Raw genomic sequence first — 22,690 nt, forward strand, 5'->3', positions numbered from 1 at the left:
ACATTATAGATAATACATTTTATTATAACTAGTGCCATACAAGCAAATAGAATCTGGCTTTGTAAACCAAGACCATGCATCCTGATGATGCTAAATGTGTAATCTCAAGTGGCACAATAACTTACAGTTGCTTTTGATTCTTCCTGGTCAGCTCATCTTCTGCACAGTCCCAGCCAGCCTGCTTTCTTCAGGTCATCATCTTGTCAGGATGCAACATGGCAGAGAGAGAGACTATGCTTTTTCAAGCCTGACTCTTTATTATCCTTCTGTAGCTCCTGACAAACACACACATTCCTGGGCCAATGGAGTGGCTCAGACACAGTGCCCCCCACATCTCAAATACTTTTGCTTCTTGTCAGTGTCCTCCAAACAACCAACCAAGAAAGGAAATGCAAGTCATTATGCAATTGATCTAGCCCTCTCCATCAAAGGGCACCAGCAAATTCAGTCATAAAAATGGTTTGTCCATTTTCCTTGCTCTTTAAACATTATAACAAGTAAAATGCTAATTTTATAAATAAAGACATAGTACTAGGGTGTTATACCATGTTAGCCATTATGGATGCCATGAAAAGAATGTCATGTCAAATAAAGATATACAAAATATTTATCAACTTATATGCAACACAACAACAACATGTATTTATATGGCACATTTTCATACAAACAATGTAGCTCAAAGTGCTTTACAAGATGAAATAAAAAGGAAGTTAATACAGTATATAAAACATAAACAAGATAGGCAATAATATTATACAGTATGTAACAAAGAAAATGGTAAGATTGTTAGTCAATCAAATTTCAAAAAGATAAAGTTGAAAAAATAAGCAATAACCTGGACCATTAATATAAATAAACAAACAATGCAAGCATATACATAAATACTATAAAACAACTTCTATACAGTAAGTTGATAGTTGTTTTATAATTTAGTGCTGGTCATTTTTAGGAGTTTTTTTTTTTTTTTAGCTTGAATGCTTTATTGTAGTTTCTCAGAGGAGTTCATCATGTTGATACAGTAAATTTCACTTTATACTGTTAATAAATTAATTTGGATAAAGTGGGGAAGTTCTGCTGTTTAAGAGAGAGAGATTGTTTAGGAGCCTGCACTGATACAGTGCATTGTCGCACCCACCACATGACAAACCAACTCAGGATCCCAGATTAGGACCCGAGTGCAGCCACGCAATGGGTGACAGACACCTCAGCACCACACAAGTTCAGATGGAGTGTAACAGTATGAGTTTTTGTATGTTGGCTAGAGTGCCAATTCTGTCACCAACCTCCAGGTTTTTTCCCTGCAGGTTGGAGGGCCTATATGCAGGGCTGGATGCAGATTAATGTCATACCCAGGCCAGAGCAATTGCAGGTTAAGGGCCCAACGAAGTAGAGTCATTTTTGGCATTTACGAGATCTGAACTGGCAACCTTCCGATTGCCAGTGCAAACCCCTAGCCTCAGAGCTGCCACTCCCTGCTGTTTAAGTGATGTATTTAATGTGGGTGAAGGTATAGATACCACGAACATGGTAAAGGTAAAATGTGACTAAAGGAAATTCTGGAGCTGTGCTCGAGTATGATTATATTCTGCAATGGAAGGGAGAAGTTTTAAACAAGCTGTATGAGGAGCTTTAGTGGGTGGGAACTTTGAACATTAAAGAAACATGAAGCATTACTGAGCTAAAATAATTAGGCACATGTGCACCTCATGAGTTTTATGGGATGGGAGAAAGCCAAGTTTGGAGAGAGAACAAATCCTATTAAGATATATTAAACCATCACCAACTGTGTGCATTTGTATGGATCTTCTAATATAAGTTTCAGGAAAGATTATCAGATAGAACTTATTGCTTGAAAAGTAAGCTAGCTAGAAACAATTAAAATAGCAAACAGAACTATGAACGACACAAATAGAAAAGAACAATACATTCAGTCAACTGGACTTGTATTGGTATTCAGGAGTTGCATGTCAAATGCAATCCTTGTCATAATGAATAGACTTTTGGTTAAATAAAAAATACATCACAGAAAAGGAGGATGACCATGCTGGGAGAGAAGTTTAACTTTGATTACGACTCACTGTATGCTGTATCCACATGAAGGCACCACTAAGCCCCAAACCCCAGACACGGTAATACTTAACACGGTTCCAGGTTCAAATAAAGGATTTTATTTGATTAAAGTAACACCTTCTTCATCTGAACACCAGCAAAATACACTATATGCAATTACCAAGTGAGTGTTGCCCACTGTCTCCTGACACATTTAAGTGAGGTGGCGGGCTCTCTGTTAACGTTGACCTGGGACCGGCTTCTGGTATCCTGCCCATGTTGTGTGGAGCACTTTGGGTTTGTATGGAAAATCTCCTAGCAGCAGTCTCTAGCGGTCTCCAAAGACCCTGACAAGGCTGCATTTCCAGACTCCAACTTCCATGCCACCCTGAGGGTGTCCTAATTGGGTTCGGCTCTGAGGAACACTGCCACCTGTTGTGTGGGAGAATTATCGACTCCTGGTAAGCTCGTTCGCTTGGTCCTAACATTATGACCTCCTGGCTGGGTATGAATCCTTCTTTTGGCCTGTCCTTCATTCCTGGCACCAAGAATGCATTCGTGATCAGTGGAGAAATGAGCTACACAAAGGAATACTATACCCAGAAATTATGTTTTTTGTTTATATATTAATTGGCGTATGTACTTTGTAGTGGTGACTGAGAAAAAAAAAATAATCTAGTGTTTTGATGTAGAAGGGAGAAAAAAAAGTTTCTAATATAATACAAGCCAATGGTGACGAACGCTATACAATTCCAAACAATGTGAAAAATGTACATGGAAGAAAGAGGAAAAAAATACCACGTTAACTCATGTTGCATGATCCCACATGTCAATTATCCAGTTGTATTCTCAAAATGTCCAAAACGCATGGTGTTTTGCCAAAATGCTATTAAATTGCTACTTCTGGAATAATCAGTGCACATCCAAAACAGAAAGCTTGAAGGAAGTCACTTTTTGAATCGAAGACAGCACTATTGACCAGTGAATGAGGGGGAGAGGTGGGTCTTTAGTTCAAAAAGTCATTCAGAGGTAAGGACTGGATAAGTGACATGTTGAATATGTGAGACGATTATTGTGAGATTTTTTTTCCTTTTTCCATGGACACCTTTGACATCTGTGTCTTCTTCATTGCCATTTGCTTAAAAATAGAATGGTGCATCTCAAGATTATTTGTGTGATGTCAGATGGCTAATCTCTGAGACACCTAGTTTGGGACAGTAGGACAACTGGTTCCAATTTGGAACGTATACACTAATCCCAGTTTTTTTTGCAGATCTTAAAATGTAGCCTGTGTATTTCTTTCTTTTTTATCAGGATTATGTACTTTTTAGCCCAGCACCTTAATCAGTAGGGGACCTCTTTGCCTAAAAACCTAACAACACATTGCATCTGTTTTTATTATTATTAGTTTTTTAATCTAAGATAAAACAGAGAATGTGTTAGTGGAGTGTGAGTGAGCATGCCTTGTAATGGACTTGTTATTGCCTTGTGTTTATTGCTCCCAGGATCTTCACTGCTTTGAACAGTGGGTTAGAAAATGAATTGATGGATGAATGAAAACAGTTGCTTCCATATTTAAATAATTGAAATTCTGTCAGATTTCATGATTGGTTTGGTTCCTTAGTACATTCCCCCCTATACTTACATTAGTTAACCATTCCAAATATTTATTTGTATTTCCTCATTCACAAATATTAGAATACCTGGTCATTTTCCTTACCAAAATATTATTTATAAGGAAGGAGAGATTTCAAAAGATGTGAAGAATGCCCCCAATACATGTGTTTGTGTAAAGGAAATTTTTGGGTTGGTTATTAAAATAGGTGGTGCATACTCAGACCACCAAGGTGCACTTGGAACATGTGTATCACTATAGAATAGAAAGTGAGAAAAAGCACTTGTACACATTGTCACTGTCCCCTCAAAATTTCACTGCTATTCTCCTGCTTCCTAAGAGCACCATGTGCTATCCTCTTCATTTAACAGCCACTCAGAATTAATTCAAATTGTAAATATTTTACAACTACTTAACAAACTTCTATGGAAAAAAAATGTCCTGAGCCTCTTAAGACTAGGACCCTCAAGCAACACGAATATGTCACTCTATTAGCTGTTTTTTTTACACATAAGAAAACCAGACACATTTATCAGAATGCTACTATGTCAGGGAAACTGCTGGGCTCTGTTTTTCAAGTTATTTAACTTCAGCTTTGTCCTCTCATGCTTCAACTTGTTAATCTGAATATTTGCAGGAATCCAATATGAGTGGCAGAGATTGAGTCTAATTCGAGCACCTTATCACTAGACCACCCTGCCAATTGCTTTCCAAAATGAAACAATTTTACTTTCAGGTTTGGGTCATTTAGAAAATTCTTGATTCTTTAAACATTTTCTAAACTAATTTTATGCATGCCACATTCCCAGACCTCATCTCTCAGCTCATTGGCAAATTTGTCTATTTTTTATGCCAGTATTGTGTCACACAGAGTTAAACACAGTTATTTGTACTCACTGATTGCATGAAGCTTTCAAGTAAATGTTGTTATGTTTTGACCAAATTTAGCAGTAAGGCCCTCTTTATTCTAAAGAATACTTTATTTATATTTGGAATTTACTGTTACTAATATTATATTGATAAGAAAGTACCTTTCTTTAAATTTTATTTAAGCATTTTTGTTTTTATTAAAAAAAAACTTTCAAACATTGTAAGAGTAACTATTTTGAAATCTTTTTCTTCCAGCTGTGAAATTCAAAGCCCACGATTGGGTTTGAGAGGAGCCTCCTATGGCCTCAGAGCTTGATGAAGCTGAAGATGGTGGCTATACTGAACTGGCTAGACCTCTTCATATGCAGTATCTGGAACGCGCCTTAAAACTTGACACTTTCTTGCGACAGACTGCTGCTTTCTTCAATAAAAATGCTTCAAGGTATACTAGAAAATAAGGTTTCATCTGTAATATTTATTTATATATATAATTATATTTTTTTGGCGAACATTGGCCTTGGCTTGCTTTGAACATTTTGGTCTAATTATTTGAAACTGTCTTTGTGTGCTTGGTAGTGCTGGGCTGTAGAATGGTGCTGTATAAAATAAAAGTGGACTGATTGCAGTTTGATAGTATGTACTGTATATTTTCTACTCCATAATATGGTTCATTCTATTTATGGGCTGCATTTTAGTTCAGGGATTGAGGAATGATCCTCACTCATTTCTCTTCTTTATCACTGCTCTCCAACTTAAAGAGTGCCTCAAAGTATTACCACGTCAGTTTTGGATTTCCTAACTTCCTTCTAACAGCTCACCTCCTTTGGTCTTACAGGAATGTATTCTTGGATGGAAGTGTTTGATCTGTCCTGTTTTTGCATTTGTCACACTTGTTTCCTTTGTACCATATCATCTGTTTCCTAAGTAGTCTTCTTTCTCCACACTCTGTTCCAAGTGCAAAACAGATTTTTTCAGCCTCTCATTTCCTTACAGATTTCACTACTGTTGTTCATGTTCTCTTTCTTGATTATTTTCAGTCCAGCCATCGTTGCCCTATTAGTCTCAAATAGTTTTCATCAAGCCAGTTGTTCTTTTTTTTTGCTTGGTTTATTATTGCTGTGTCCCTTCTATCTGTCCTATAGTTCTCTTTTGATATTCTTCAACCTGTCTCTCATCCTGTTTCTGGCTGCCAGCTATATTTGTATTCTTTCACTTCTCTGAGTTAACTGAGCCATCAGTATCCATTGCCTATATTTTTCCTCTCCATAAACCTATCATTGTTGTAATTGGCACCCTACAGCTTCTCATGTCGGCAAAATGTGAACTATGCATTATCCACTCTAGTATTATAGTACAGCGCCATATAATGCATTTGTTTTCTGAGGAAAGCGGATGCTGCTTAATGGTCAGGACCTTGGTTGTGGCAAAGCTCACCATTTGTTTTTTTGTTTCATAACTGAGGCTGTGCTTTCTGATGGTTTACTAGAAGACCTCTCCTGTACAATCTTTGCATTGAAGTCTTCTGAGATGAATTTAAGGCCATGACTAGAAAGGCAAAAATATATCTTTGTATTCATGGTATGTTTCTTTGGGTGGTGCTTGTTGGCTGATACTAAACATCCTCCCTTTCACTTTCAGGCCACAGATTTTCTTATTAACAATGGTGAGCTCCTTCACTAATTCCTTTATCACTCCTAATGTCAAATACTGTACTAAAGATGCTGGATTTTCCATCTCTGTTGTAGGTGGTTTACTTCACACCCCAGTTCACCCCCAATGTACAATGGCTTCTTTCATTTGCACGCATATGGTGTTTTTCTGCTTGTGTTTTTAGGTGTTTAAATGCTCATATTATAAGTAGACTTTATATGTTCCATGTTGCTAGGATTGAATTGTTTGTCTGCTCTTGATATGTAGATCAGGGGTTTGCCTAATTTCTTATGTAATTTGGTTTTGAAACAACATAGTTTTTGTGGGCTGGAATTTTTAGCCCAAACCCATGCAGGAGGACCATAACCCTTCCTCTGCAGCCATGTTCCATCTGGCAGGTTGGTCATGTTACCATTGGCCACCAGTCGGACATGAGAATAGAACATTAGAACCATTGTGATGCGTACAGGCCATTCAGCCCAACAATGAACTTGCCAATTCTTTTCACCTAGATTCTCCAAAATAACATCAAATTGAGACTTTAAAGGTCCCTAGGGACTAGCTGCAAAAATCCAAGTTAATCTAACTGGTGCAGCTGCATAACAAATAATCTGCCCCCATTTGACCAGCCCCTTGTCCAGCACTGGCATTATACCAACACTATGAACACTACGACTTAGCACTCCATAGGTACAGTGGATATAGAAAAGAAATGGGGTGATCCTTTGTCAGTCTCAGCGATTCTTGTTTTTTATTTATTATAATTTTTCCCTGTTTTCACTGTTGCTATTATATCTTTGACTTGGATGATATAGGCTGCATTGAGTAAAGAAAGCTAAAAAATATGTATGTGTATTTTTATTTTAGGCTGTAAAGCAACAAAATGTGAATATTTTCAAAGGCAGTGATTCTTTTCTATACCCTCTGTATGTAATACTTTTAAGCCTGTCATCGTGTATAATCTTAGATTTTCCTCAGAAAAAATAGAACAGAACATCCAACATGTATAAATAAAATTGGCCTTTAAATTTGCTTAATTTTAATTTTGTGCTAAACAGATAATAAATTCTGTTTTATTTAAATGTCTTTCTAGTCAAGGACAACATTTGTTTTGGATATTCTAAAAATTTCTATGTCTTCCTGGGTCGTTAGCCTCAAAAAATGAATTTAACTATTTAAGTAACATATTTATTATTATTAGTAAGTTATTTATTATTTTAATAACGTCCACTGGAATCATTTCCTGACTTAGATTTTAAAACTTGAAAAAAATTATATATGATACCATTGATAGAGTATACCTACAAGCATACATACATACAGTATTTTCTGTTTTAGATATTTGAGGTATTGTACAAAGTTTATTTTTGAATGCAGTAATATTAAAATGATCTGAAAATAATAGAAAGAATTTTGTTAGCAGCTTCATCACAGTGCCAACAAAGACTACAACACTCCTTGATCTTTCACAATAGTCAGCCATAGTACATCACTGCATTTTTTTAATCAGTTTTCACAAATCAGCCAAGCAGAACTGCAGCACAGTTGAATGCATTATTGCTTATTTACTTTGTAATTGGGCAATGCATAATAGAAAATGGTAACGTCTGTAAAATAAACATGTGTACATTCATAGTAACTTTGGTTTGGTCTTGTGTTAACCTGAGCACTAATGAAATATATGTTGGCTTTTTAGTGAAGACAGTGACGATGGTTTAGAGCATGACTCCTCCTTGGTGAACTCAGAATCCTGCTCTTCTTTACTGCTGGTGAAAGAGAAAACATTAGGACAAGATGAAGATCAGTCTTGTAGAACCGGGGAATCACAAACTATGCCAGAATCTAATTCGCTCAATGGAGCTCTCATGCAAGGTGAGAATTTAATGATAGTTATCTCAAAGTTTCTTTGTAAAAAAACAATTATACAATATTTATTTTCTTTCTATAGATCACAAAATAGATAAAGGAAGTTTATACAACTTTTCAAAGTTAAAGAAAACAAGAAAATGGCTGAAGGTACAATTTTAAGTTAATTTAATTTACAAGTGTTTTCTAGAAATTAGCATGAAATTTAACATTACAAAATGTATTCTTGTGCAGTTATAGTGTTTAATATTTGTTTTGTATTGCAAATCATCAGAAAGGCCACATGAACACCATACAAACAGTAAAACTTTCTATATTTTCCTTACTGCTCCTTGCACCTTCACTTCTCTTTTGCTCTTTTTGCCCTTACTTGCAACCCCTTTGACCTTCATTCTGAAGCTCTTTCTTTAAGTTACACAAGGCCTTCTGTTTTAAAATATATTGTGCCATATTTTTACGTGGTATCTAGCAAACACATTTACAGTGGTTTAATATGATTTTCTTTAGCTTTTTAAATGTAACCAATAAGTTGTTGTTATTATTTCTCTATTTATTTTTGTGTTTAAGGGTATTTTATTGAGTGATGACACAACTGATACTGACTCTGATACAGATGATGAGGAGTTCACTTTATCCAAGGAAGAGTTGCAGGATATGCTTAGGTTGCACAAATTCAAAAAGCTGCATCAGAACAAGTTCAGTCTTGACAAAGAGGTAAATAGCCTAACAAATCCCCATTTATTGAAACATTGCTAATATACCTGGTTGGAAAAATAATTTTAGTACATGTAAACGGGTAAAGCTAAATGCATGTTGCCCTCTACTGCAAGGATTTTATTAATCTTGGTTCCTGTAGATCCTCGGGATTCTTTTTTTGCTATTCAGGATGTCAAGACACCTGCTTGAAAGGAAGGTAGTAATAAAATTTATGTAAAATATTACAATTTAAAAAAAGTAAGCATTTAGCCATTTTTAAAAATAACTTGGGTAAATGTATATGTAAAATATTCTGAGGAAGGACATTATACTACCTATATATGGCAAATTTAAATCATCATGCGAAGGCCACTGCACCTATTTTTACCAAACCTTTGCAGTTATTTTCAGTATAATCTAATATAGAGTATAGGCTAATAATATTTTACATTTTCTATGTACAGTATAAATATTTTGAAAAAAAAATGGAGAAAACCTCACTGAAAGTTGCAATTTTTGCTGGACCGTTGCACCTTTTAACCTGAATATCTCCCGAATACAACATGATATCAGCATGATTGCCTAAAAAACATTTGCTAATTTCAGGTGTTTATTCTGGCCATAATTATTATTGGGAATTTTTAAAAGTTTAAGTGTTAAGGATTTTTATGATTGCCACTCAATAGATCTGTAATGGTTAAAAAATCTGTTTCCTCTTTTCAAAAAGCTACTTTCATGACAAAGAAAAAGGTATTATTCGATTTTTATTCCATGGCAAATAATAAGTGAGCAAGTGACCTTTTTGTGATGAGATCTGTGCTTCAGCTCATGTAACAAAATTCTGTAGAGATGAGAGAGGCCTTACATAATTTCTTATATTAGGAATTTGTTAGTTTTCGCATACCCCTTGTGGGTAGAACGCAGAGTCTTACTATTGTACAGCGCTCCTGGAGCAACTTCAGGTTAAGGGCCTTGCTCAAGGGCCCAGCAGAGCAGGAACTCTTTTGACAATAATGGGATTTTGAACCGTCAACCTTCCAGATACCAGCACAGATCCTTGGCCTCGGAGCTCAATCAATGACCAAATTGTATGTAACATTTTAATGTTATTAATGAACAGTTGAGATAATTGTTCTTTTCTGCAATTTTTTTTTCTATAGCTCTTATACTTAATTTCACAATAAAATTCCACAAGGGTTCACTAAGCTCAGAAGCACTAGATGCTAAATAATAATAAAAAAATACATGTCTTTACTGCCATGATGAGGATGTCAGAAGGGTCATATCTGCTTTTTACTTATTTTATCACTGTTTCAGCTGAAGCTTGGTAGAACAGCTAGTGTACTTTAACTTTTCAAACCTGTCTTCTTGAGTTAGAGCAGATGAAACTCTGTTTACGAATTAATCAAGTGATCTAGGCTCATTGAGTTACGTAAGTACTAAGATGCTATGTTTCCGATTCCTTAATACAAGATAATGTGTTTATTTACTTAATATAAAATAGTTATGTTTTTCCATATTTCTTGGCAACATTCTGTGATTTTTGTGCCTTCTGAACTTGAAGCCACTTGTACATGTCTGAGCTCATACCTCATACAGTACCTCAGTGTACTAGTTTCATTATACTGATTCATCTTTTTAATATGCTTATCACCTGCAACTTGACTTTCTTTCTGTTCCGTAGTTTGTGTTTACTATGATTCATCACAAGTAACTTCTTTATTTACCAAAAACAGTTCAATAATTACACATTCTGAACAAGACATAAGACTTTAGATAATGTTTTGTTTGAAAATTCAGTCTTCAGAATGATGTGAGAAAGAAAAATCCCGTTTTTTTTTTTTTGCAAAAACTTTATAAAGACTTATTTATAAAACAGATCATCAGTACAGTTATGTATACCTATCCATTTCAGTCATTTGTTAACCAGCACAGCCCTGAACAGGGTCACTGGGAGTGCAGGAACCTCTTCCAGCTACCGTAGGGTGCAAGGCAGGAACAAACCCTGGACATGATGCCACTCCATCACAGGGCAAACACAAACACACACACACCTCAACCACACATTAGGATCAACTTAGTATCCACCTAACCTGCTTGTCTTTGGACTATGGGAGGAATCCAGAGGAAACCCACACAGATATGGGGAGAAAATGCAGACTCCAGACAGGGAGGGCCCGGGATGCAAACCCTAATCTCCTTACTGCGAGGCAGCAACACTGACACTGCACCATCAGTGCCGCCCTACACCCTTCCATCCCTCCACAAATTCCTTTCTAGTCTAATTTAGAGTTGCTGAAAGCAAGGGCTTATTCTGGTAGCATCAGGAATCAATCCTGATAAGGGCACATGCTCACAGTTACATGAGGCAAGATTAAGGTAACCAATTAACATGACAATCAATCTTTGGGATGCAGGAGTAAATCTGATAATAATATACTCTTAGATGTAATATATTGTAAGTTGTTTCCTAGTTAAAATGCTTCTCTTTCTTTGTATTTTTAGTATTTCTGTTTATTCCTTTACCATGTTCCATGTAATTTGTAATAATAATTACAATTCCTTTTGGCTTTGTTGGTCTAGAAAAGGTTAACCTGGGACATAACTGGCATATGAATTACATGTCTGGCATTGATTGCTAAAAATAAAAGCATTTTATTTATGGTGTTGTATTTTATTACACATGTGCACTGGAAAACTGTAACAGTTCCACTGGGGCACAAATGTACTTTCTTTTTGAAACCTTTCATTGACTCTGATCCAGAAATCAATTTAAGTTTTAAAATCTTAGCATAACATGTATAGCACTTTAGATTGATATACTCATTTATAATTCCCATGGCAGTCTGGGTTTTAATTTACTGAGATTCGTTTTAAAGATACATTATAGTATGCTTTAGACATGAATTCAACAAATGTCTTGTATCCAAAGACTCGGTAGGAGTTTTTAGCACAAGGTTTTTAGCACATCAACATGTCTTTTTTGTCTTGTGACCAACTGAGATAGCTTTTGTTTATGCATAGGTGTTCACTTGGAAATAATTTAACTCTCAGCCTGAAAAGTGTAGATTAGTCATGCTGGAAGTTGCTAACCCAAACATAACATTCTCAAATCCACTCCGTGCAATTCAGACTTCATGGGGGCTGAAGCATACCCTGGTATCATTGAACAGGATAGACACTACATAAACAACAGTTGAGCACAGAAACTGAACCAAGAATACTGGATCTTTCAGTAATTAAACCTTATATGAAAAACTTGTATGCATGTGGTTCTGGATTTCTGTTGAGCTGTTCTTTCTTTTACAGTTACAGCAGTATCAGTACTACAGTGTTGGTGTTCTCTCCACTCATGATCCTTTCTATGAACAACAGCGGCACTTACTGGGGCCCAGGAAAAAGAAAATTAAGGAGGAGAAGAAATTAAAAGGTGAGTTAAGGTTCTTAGATAATTCGAATGCCTAAAATGCAGATTGCTTCTCGAATCAGTCTGAGGATCTAGCACCAACCTCTTTTGGAATTCAAAAAAGGTCCAGAATATGGACTGACTGTAAGCCAGGGAAAGTTCTTCCATTAGTTTGAAGCATAAGCCACTAGTTAGTGGCCCTAAACTAAAATGAAAATATGTCCTTAAGTGGTGGGCTTAGAATGAGGTCATGCTCTTTTTCCAGGCTTGGGCACCAATGTTCTTGTCATGTCTCCAAAATATTCATAAAAGTGCTGCAGAGCTAAAAAAAAATAAATAAATCTGCAGTTTTCTTTAAGATGCTTCTTTCCATTTGACTCAAAAGCTGAAGTTGTATCTCACAGTCCCTATATCAAAAATTAAAAACATTTTATTGTAGAAGAAAATAATGGCTGTGGTTTTCAGGAGCAGTATAGTACAATAACAGGTGATGAGTGAAGCAGTTAAATTGACCATAAAAAAATCAATTTGCATCCAGTTTCACAAATGAGACACACAAAAACAACTAAAGTTAGACTTTTGGCAGTTTCTGAAGTTTTCTTTGTGAGGAAAGCAGGGAATGTTACTCCCTAAGGGTTATTCTACAGCCGAAACCAGTGTGTCCTTTCTTGGCTGCCCTCCAATGCTGCTCAGATTTTCTGTAGCTCTCATCTGCCTTCTACATTGCCCTCCTGCACATTCATGCTTCCTGTCCCACCTTTCAACGCACATAAGAGGTCAGAGGTAACACTTCTGTGCTCACCTTGCCCAACTCCATAAGCTGATCCAAACCAGGATCCTTCCAGAGGCTTAGTAACAGCCATAAACCTGGGACAGTGCATTTTAGCTGTGGCTCACTTTTCACACTCTACACCCGGGTAAGTTTTGCCATGCTTTTGCACTTGTAGAGGATAACTGTAGATAAGATAAAAATATATGTGCTAATAGCACAGATTTCTCTTGTGGTAAAACATTTGTTAATTTTTTTGCATGAATTGTTTTACTTATCACTAACCAGAAGTAATGTGTATAGCGTTAGCAGTCTTCTGAGGTACAGATTGGCCAGAAGAGAGTAGGAAAAATATCTGCTCTCGAATGTAGTCTCTTCCATTTGATTGGGTATTTGAACCTACAGTAATGTCAAAATTCAGAGGTGAAATTCACTACAGATATTATTTAGGTTAAACTGGTAAACATGTGTTGTGCAGGAAGAGGATACTAAAACAGGAGAGAAAACGGCCAGTATATTATTTGGTCCAGGCCAGTATAAGGTGAAGCAGGCAAAGTTATTATCAAAAAGGCAATGTTTGAACACAAATGGAATTTGTATGTAGTAGAGCAAGAGGATACAAAAACTGGAGAAATAATAGGTCAAACTATAATATTTCAAGACCAATATAAGGTAAAGCAGGCAATGCCATTATCAAAAAAGGCCATGTCTGAGCAGGAGTGGACATTGGATGTTGGTCAGTCAGGTACCCTGACTATAATTAGAGTTCTGCTTTATTTGTGGTGTTTGTATAGTTACTGTCACTGTTCCTCAATCTTCACCTACATTAACTCACATAAAATTGATTATACAGTACTTTTATAATGACATTTCCATCTGGCTTCAGGATTTCTTTATTTCAGTGTTATTGATCACTAACACAAGTTGCTTCTATTTCAGCAAAATTAAAGAAAGTGAAAAAGAAAAAGAAACGTGATGAAGACTATGCTGCTGAAGGATGGCAGTATCCAACAAAAATATTTGCAAAGTTTTCCCAAGATAGTCCGACTCCTGTGTCTAAAAAGAAACACTTGACAATTGAACAGCTAATGGCAAGGAGAAAGAAAGTCTGGCTAACTATTGCCAAAAAAGAAAATCCGAAGGTAAGTGTTTGATTAGTAAAGAAGGAAAATATGTTTATTTTACTACTGGGAAGTTGTGGAAATGAATTATTAATACAAATACAGGTACAAATATACTAATTTCAGGTTTTATTTAGATGGGTTATATACCAAAATACATTTAAAAATGAATGATATAAATAAATATAAAGTGGGTAGTTTTCAAAGAATGAAAGCAACAACACAAACAAAGATATTCATGTAAATGTATCTAAATTTGTCTTATTTTCAATCCAATGTAAACTGATGCTTACATTTATACAGGCCTTGGTTATAGTGCACTTTTTCATACTTGTATCCTGATTTTTTTTGTTTTTTGCATTCTTTTGAAAAATTTTTTCATTTTTTTTTTATTAATGTGTCTGTTGTTAATGAATTTTGGGAGCAAGGATGTACCCCTTTCTACTGTTCACACTGCACCAATGTTATTAACTGTTTAGCTTGGAAATGACTATTTTGTTAATGCATTAAGTTGAAGCTGAGTAGAACTTGCTTTCTATCATCTTTCTTACGTGAGCTTGCACGTGACCTGGAACCCCTAGTAATAAACCTGGTAAATGAATTATTCTGTTTTTGTATTACTTCATAGCCATCACCCTTGTTTGATTTTATGTTAGTGAATCCTGCATGCCAAGTCCATAATATTAAATGTGGTTGTTTACACTAAACTGTTAGTGTTATGTATGCATTTGGTTTAAACAAAACCATGTAATATAAATGTGTTATATATCTGGTCTGATATTTGATCTTAGAGAATGCCACAAAGCTTTCTATTACTATTTTCAAAGCTATACAGATGTTTTGGTTCAAATTTGCATTTGCCTGCGGTGGGCTGGTGCCCTGCCCAGGGTTTGCTTCCTGCCTTGCGCCCTGTGTTGGCTGGGATTGGCTCCAGCAGACCCCCGTGACCCTGTAGTTAGGATATAGCAGGTTGGATAATAGATGGATGGATTTGCATCTGCACAAACAACTCACCGAAATAAAATATATGCATTTGTTGCATTTCTGTCATCAACGTTTAAGTGCGAATGACTCATCCTAGAGCAATGATCCTCAATATACTGTTCAGTATAACCTGTCTTCCATTTATGAAAATTGGTATTAATTGCTTGTCTTAGATTCAGATTCATTTCCTTGAATGTAAACTTAATCCTTACAGCAGTTTTCAAAGTGAAGTTTTGTTGGGAAATGTAGTCTACAAAGGCACCCCCCACTGTAAACCTGAAAGTAATACCAAATATCTATCCTGGTGGGCTCTCTGTTGGGGTTCAACAAGTTAGGGTTTCATGACTGTCATAGGCGCTGAGGGAAGCTTTATTATATACCTAAATTCCGAACATAGGTTTATATGAGTTTACTTTTTTTGCTATTTTGCTAGCAGAAGCTTGTTGACTTTTTTCTGGTATATGTTACTCCAGTTATTTCTCTTTGCAGAATGAGAAATTAATACTATGATAAATAACAAGAAAAAGTCTGAATTAGCATAAGTCGCCCTAATTTGCAGTATTCATAACAAAATGTAAGGATTTACTTCATGAGGTAGAAGTACATAATAAACAAGAATTTGTGCATAAAATATTTGAAATGTTCAAATGTGCTGTTCACTGTAAATTTTTAAAGTCTAAGTATTATGAATTTTAATAGTTTTTTTATATACTTTGTTAATCTCCAAGTCATTTTTCACCCTTTCGATAGAGGTCCATAAAGGGCTAGGTCCTTAGTAAAGGATCAAAAATAATATCATATTTGTAATCATTGACCTTGAAACAATCTAAAACAGTGACTTCCATTCTCAGTCCTGAGAGCCCACCGTGGCTGCAGGTTTTTGTTCCAACGAGATTCACAACCAGTGGTAATAATTGACCTAAGTTAATTGGCTGTTATTTTTCTATCTTCTCTCATTCTACATTCACAAAAGCCCAGAGGTATGCTTTTTACATTAATAAGACACTAGGAAGTATTTCTATTTTTGCTATAGCTTCAAATGCTTAATAATCTTTTGTTGTTTTCCTATTATTTTCCCCTTTTTCTGTGTAGTTTGCTCCCTTCATTGTATCCCAGTAATTGCAATTGAAAACAAGCTGAGCAGTCACCCTCGCAAACAACACTGAATAATGAAAGGCTGAAACTAAGTCACAGTCAGAACCACTAAATAGTAAATAATGGATTAAACAGCAGAACACCTAGAAAAGCAGAATGAAAGTCGGAATGAAAATATTGTCAAAAGGTTAAAAAAACAATCTATATTATCTCCACATAACTGCTTAGAACTTTTTAATAACAATTTACCAAACTAAGTTTTGTAATTTCTATATTGACCCTAAAACACAAGTGTCCAATGAAAAACAGAAGTTGGTTGGGACAAAAACCTGCAGCCTCAGTGGGTCCCCAGGATTGACTTTGGAAACCAGTGGTCTAAAACAATAACCTACATGCTTTAAATTTGTTATTTTGACCATCTGGGAGTGGCTCTTAGAAGTGCTAATGCCACTGGTAAAGAATCAAATATCAAAAATATTATAATATTCATGACCATCAACTTTAAAATAGCATAAAATGGCACTTCACATGCCTTTATTACTGATCATCATTTTTTTTAAGTTTTGTGAAAAGGAATGACTTTGACCATTGTTATCCCATTAGAGAATGAACCCCTGGAGTTGGATGATGTGTCATGCACAACTTTAAGTCCTTCTGATTATTTTTGCTAAAGTCGCCTATTGGTTTACTTTTCTCATACAGGTGTAATTTCCTGCACAAAATATAGTCAAAAAATTACCTAAAAATGAAGGTTTTTGTTGGTCTAACTGGATGTCTTACATATTTACACATCAAGATACTTGTATGTCAAATAGTCCATATAAATGTGGAGGTTTTCTCATACCCGTGATTCAGGAGGCACCGGACAAAAACACTAAAGTGATTTCAAAACGTTCGCAACTAATTCTTAGGCACACAATAAGACACTGTGCATGTCTCGACAAAGTGATAAGCATATGGAAAGGCAAAAACAATTTTGCCATGATTTATACACAGAAAATTCATGGATGCTTCCATTGTAACGTTCCTGCATCTAGGCCCATTCTCTTCCAGTGCCATGTTTTATCTTATTGTTGTTGCCACCTTTGCTCTGTCATTACTGCCTACTTCTTTTTTGTTATTCTGTCCATTAATACAGTTTCCTTTCTGGTCGGGTTTTTTGACATAATCAGGCAGTTCTTAAAATGTTAGTTGGGCTTGCAAATGACTTTGTCCCTGTGGGGCTTACTGTAATTTATTTTGTGACCACAGTGAACCAGCAGACATTAGAAATTGCTTCCTGGAGCCAGTGCTGCTGGGTTGGCCAAAGTCATTCAAAATTACTGTTGGTAAAAGTTGTGGTTAAATTTTGCTTATATCCACAAATGTATACTTTAACTTTTTATTTTAAAAGTTTGTATTTGAACCAAATACTTGGCCTGTTTTGCATATATATTTTTATTTATTTTATTTTAGGAAGTGAACCTGAATGATATCACTTAGTCATTTATGTTTGGGTGCTCAATACAGTAACACAAGAAATGAAAATAAAATGACAAGAGTAAAGTATCAAAATAAATATATACATATTAAGTCAATTTCATGCCATGATTTTGAGCAAAAAGTTATGAAGTTGTTAATGAGTATTGTGCACTGCCACCCAGGCATACCAATTTGCACAAATATTAGCAGGTTTTTTATATAATAATTAAAATAACTTTTTAACATGAAATTGTCAATCAAATTAAAGATAAAAAGAAACTATTTTTAAACAGACCCTGTACAATTAAGTGCTTTCTACTATGGAAGATATCTATACACTAGCCACCCCCCATGGCTCCAAATGCGTAGTAGTAAAAAAAACAAGACAGTGAGGAGCTCCCTACTGCTGACGTCAAAAAAAAAAAGGAGCGACTAAAAGTGGAACTGCAGGTCTGATTGCACAGTTAATACTTACATATGTCTATTTTTTTAATGTTTAGTTGGCTCATTCTGCCCGCCTAAAAGTCTCAATTACTGTTTTTGACAGTCAAGTGTTTCAAACAGTAAACCGTGTTTGTCATATTTTTATTTAAAAGTAGATGTCACTTGTTAAATGTGTTTTGAGTGCTTTGAAATATGAACTTGGGAGAAACTGTATTTTTCAAAAAGTCAAATGTTTCCAAATTCAGTTATTTTCCTTTATTTTACCCATTGTCGTATAAGTATGCCCAATTGCAAATCAGTGTTTCACTTGCAATTATCTTGCAAAGGTTTGGCTGAGAGCCAAACAGACTACATTTTTACCCAGCAACATAAAAGCTGGCGTGTTTTAAGTAAAGTCTGAATGGAAGCTTATTTAGCATTAATATTAAATTGTTTAGTTAGCTGCTTTATTTGCTGTACGTCACTAGGAGATTGGAAGTCTTATTTATGCTCGCCCACAGTAAAGCAAGCAAGTGTAACTTATAAAACATATAATTAGCATTTATACAAAACTGTTATAAACACTGTAAAAAAAACTGACAGGAGACATTCTTTTTTGAGTGATGTTTTTGGTGGTTTTTATGTCAAGAGGCAGGGATGAGTTGAATGTTTCTCTTTATTATTCTTCTTCTCATCCGTTTGCCATGTCTGCTATTCTGATTATTATCCTCTGTCTGTTTTGTTGCATAAGTAGTGGTACAAGCTGAGCAGAATTATAAACCTTTTAATAATAATTACTCTAGCTTGTTTAATATTCATTGGGAGGATCATTGTTTTAAAGAGTTAATTATTAAAACAATATCAGCTCACCTTTCATTTTTGCCTATTTTTTAATTTTAAGGTTATATCATTGTGGCAGTTTATTACGTTTCTATGCTATTAACTATCTATATGTTCTGTTTACTTTGCATTTAACAGGCATTCAAGCAGAAAGTTTCAGCTAGAAATCTTGTTCTAACAAATGCAAAAAAGGTATTATTATTTCCCTTATTAAAAATATTCTGAATTTTAGTTTTCACTTTTTAGGAGCATTGCCAAAATAGAAGCAAGAATTCATAAAAATGCTATTTGCATAGCAATACATTTTGTTACACTTAGCTGGCCATTAAAATATTTGCAATTTCCAATTTTTTTGATACAATACAATATTTTATATATCCTGTTAGCAGTGTATATCACTACCTTTGCCTTGTGGTAGTCCTTCAGCTCTCTCTTCCTATTTCTTTGATGGTAGTTGGCCCACCAGTGTATGCGAGAAGTTCGCAGGGCAGCCATCCAGGCTCAGAAAAACTGCAAGGAAACCTTGCCACGAGCCAGACGGCTAACCAAGGAGATGCTGCTTTACTGGAAGAAGTATGAGAAGGTTGAGAAGGAGCATCGTAAGCGAGCAGAAAAAGAGGCTTTGGAGCAACGAAAGCTAGATGAAGAAATGAGGGAGGTGGGTCCTGAATTTGGCATTCAATGAGTCTTTAATGGTAAATCATGGGAGGTTGCCTTTTAATGCTTCTTTTCTTTACAGTGTCATAAAATGTAGTAATGATATGCCCCTTTGCAAGATTTATAGTTTTGTGTGGAGGTTTTTTGAACTTTAGTTTATAGTAGAAGTAATCATCATGTTTGTCTTATATCTGTCTTAAGGATTATGATGTTCTTTAACCACACACGACTATGGCTTAAAAGCAGGGTAGGGTGCAGGCTGTTGCAATCCATTTCTTAATTTTATATCTACTTTATTCTTCATTCAATTCAAATCAATGTATTCTTATTAACTGCACTTCTACTTAATAGCCATGTTCTGTAAAATAATTAAAAATGGATTTATCAGCAAAAGACAGGCATCATAAACGCAAAAGTTAAATTTCACAGCCTTTCCTCAATACTTTGTCGATGCACCTTTGGCAGCAATTACAGCCTCAAGTCTTTTTGAATATGATGCCACAAGCTTGGCACACCTATCCTTGGTCAGTTTCGCCCATTCCTCTTTGCAGCACCTCTCAAGCTCCATCAGGTTGGATGGGAAGTGTCGGGGCACAGCCATTTTAAGATCTCTCCAGAGATGTTCAATTGGATTCAAGTCTGGGCTCTGGTTGGGCCACTCAAGGACATTCACAGAGTTGTCTTGAAGCCACTCCTTTGATATCTTGGCTGTGTGCTTAGGGTCATTGTCCTGCTGAAAGATGAACCGTCACCCCAGTCTGAGGTCAAGAGCACTCTGGAGCAGGTTTTCATCCAGGATGTCTCTGTACATCGCTGCAATCATCTTTCCCTTTATCCTGACTAGTCTCCCAGTTCCTGCCGCTGAAAAACATTCCCACAGCATGTTGCTGCCACCACCATGCTTCACTGTAGGGATGGTATTGGCCTGGTGATGAGAGGTGCCTGGTTTCCTCCAAACGTGATGCCTGCCATTCACACCAAAGAGTTCAATCTTTGTCTCATCAGACCAGATAATTTTGTTTCTCATGGTCTGAGAGTCCTTCAGGTGCCTTTTGGCAAACTCCAGGCGGGCTGCCATGTGCCTTTTACTAAGGAGTGGCTTCCGTCTGGCCACTCTACCATACAGGCCTGATTGGTGGATTGCTGCAGAGATGGTTGTCCTTCTGGAAGGTTCTCCTCTCTCCACAGAGGACCTCTGGAGCTCTGACAGAGTGACCATCGGGTTCTTGGTCACCTCCCTGACTAAGACTCTTCTCCCCCGCTTGCTCAGTTTAAATGGCCGGTCAGTTCTAGGAAGAGTCCTGGTGGTTATGAACTTCTTCCACTTACAGATGATGGAGGCCACTGTGCTCAATGGGACCTTCAAAGCAGCATACATTTTTCTGTAACCTTCCCCAGATTTGTGCCTCGAGACAATCCTGTCTTGGAGGTCTACAGACAATTCCTTTGACTTCATGCTTGGTTTGTGATCTGATATGAACTGTCAACTGTGGGACCTTATATAGACAGGTGTGTGCCTTTCCAAATCATGTCCAATCAACTGAATTTACCACAAGTGGACTCCAATTAACCTGCAGAAACATCTCAAGGATGATCAGGGGAAACAGGATGCACCTGAGCTCAATTTTGAGCTTCATGGCAAAGGCTGTGAATACTTATGTACACGTGCTTGCTCAATTTTTTTTATTTTTAATAAATTTGCAAAAATCTCAAGTAAACTTTTTCACATTGTCATTATAGGGTGTTGTGCGTAGAATTCTAAGGAAAAAAATGAATTTAATCCATTTTGGAATAAGACTGTAACATAACAAAATGTGGAAAAAAGTGATGCGCTGTGAATACTTTCCGGATGCACTGTGTGTGTATATATATATATATATATATACAGTATATATATATATATATATATATATATATATATATATATATATATATATATATATATATTTATAGGAAGGAGAGTGAGGTTTTTTTATTGACATATGGTGTCAGTTAATCGATTTCTGACAGCTATTCTTAAACTGACCCCTAGTACCAAGTTATAGATAAATATATAAATAAAGTATTAGGGTTATTAAACCAGACCTATTTCATTTGAAAGGAATGGTGTGCACTAATTTGCAGTATTTGCCACTCAGTTTACTCTGATAATTATTTTTAAACTATATTAATTTATTCAGATAGAATGAAAAGTAACTAAAGATTCATACATCTTTCATGACATTTGTTCTATGCCTTTGTTGCAAAGAAGTACTTTAGGTGACAAATAAATGTCACCTAAACAAGTAGATAAGTGAATTTTTAAAATTATATATTGTCTTTTTGAAGCCTTCTCATTTTAATGTAATAATTTAATAATATGGAGTTAATTCTTTTAAAATATTTGATATACTAAGTTTTAGCAAAACCTGGAAAATCATTTAAATTAAATGGTATCAACATTTCTTCTTAAATCTCTCTTTACACATTTTCCCTTCACTTAAATATAAATAACATTCTTTTTTGCATTTTAGTTGTAACATTAGCTAATAAAATAACATTCTGGAAGCTGTTTATTTCAGTCAAAAGTCATGGGGCATCAAGTGCCACTAGGCCATACCTTTTTCATTTTAGATAAAACATTGTTTTACTGTGGACATCAGTTAAAGGTCCATAATTAAATATTTTATTCTTACTTTTTTGCTTGTAGGCAAAGAGGCAACAAAGAAAGCTGAACTTTCTGATTACTCAGACAGAGCTTTATGCACATTTCATGAGTCGGAAGCGCAATATGGGGAGCGATGGAATGCAGGAAGAGATCCTTAGGAAACTGGAGGACAACTCGATGCTTCGGCAGATTGACATTGGTGGTGGCGTGATGGTCAATGTCAGCCATGAGGACTATGGTATTTGGTTGAAACACTTTAATGTTTGCCCTAACATGACAAAGCCTATTCTGTTAAAAGTACCATGGATGAAAACTGACAGATTACATTTTTGAACTCTTGAATTAAAAAAAAATCAATTAAAAAAATATATATAATAAAAACATGTTTTTGCTGTGATCTAAATTAACAAAGTAAGTGTCAGCACTCAAACGCACATTTGCAGATGCAAAGGCAAGATAGTCAGTCAGTCATTCATTTTCTAATCTGCTTTGACCTGAACGGGGTCACAGGGGGTGCTGGAGCCTGTCTCAGCCAGCATAG

At 35.7% G+C, this 22,690-nt stretch overlaps 1 protein-coding gene across 2 annotated transcripts in view; it reads left to right on the forward strand.

The window, feature by feature from the left end:
- Positions 1–22,690, forward strand: part of ino80 (INO80 complex ATPase subunit) — a 182,991-nt gene that overhangs the window by 29,534 nt on the left and 130,767 nt on the right. For both annotated transcript variants that reach the window (XM_039741457.1, XM_039741458.1), the window contains exons 2-10: positions 4,790–4,976; positions 7,881–8,056; positions 8,133–8,200; positions 8,618–8,764; positions 12,056–12,176; positions 13,861–14,063; positions 18,984–19,037; positions 19,300–19,503; positions 22,192–22,387. In XM_039741457.1, the coding sequence (XP_039597391.1) occupies positions 4,834–4,976; positions 7,881–8,056; positions 8,133–8,200; positions 8,618–8,764; positions 12,056–12,176; positions 13,861–14,063; positions 18,984–19,037; positions 19,300–19,503; positions 22,192–22,387 (1,312 nt within the window). In that variant the 5' untranslated portion in view covers positions 4,790–4,833. The remainder of the gene's footprint in view (positions 1–4,789; positions 4,977–7,880; positions 8,057–8,132; positions 8,201–8,617; positions 8,765–12,055; positions 12,177–13,860; positions 14,064–18,983; positions 19,038–19,299; positions 19,504–22,191; positions 22,388–22,690) is intronic.

The sequence above is a fragment of the Polypterus senegalus genome, chromosome 18 (genome assembly GCF_016835505.1).
Source record: "Polypterus senegalus isolate Bchr_013 chromosome 18, ASM1683550v1, whole genome shotgun sequence".
Classification (NCBI taxonomy): domain Eukaryota; kingdom Metazoa; phylum Chordata; class Cladistia; order Polypteriformes; family Polypteridae; genus Polypterus; species Polypterus senegalus.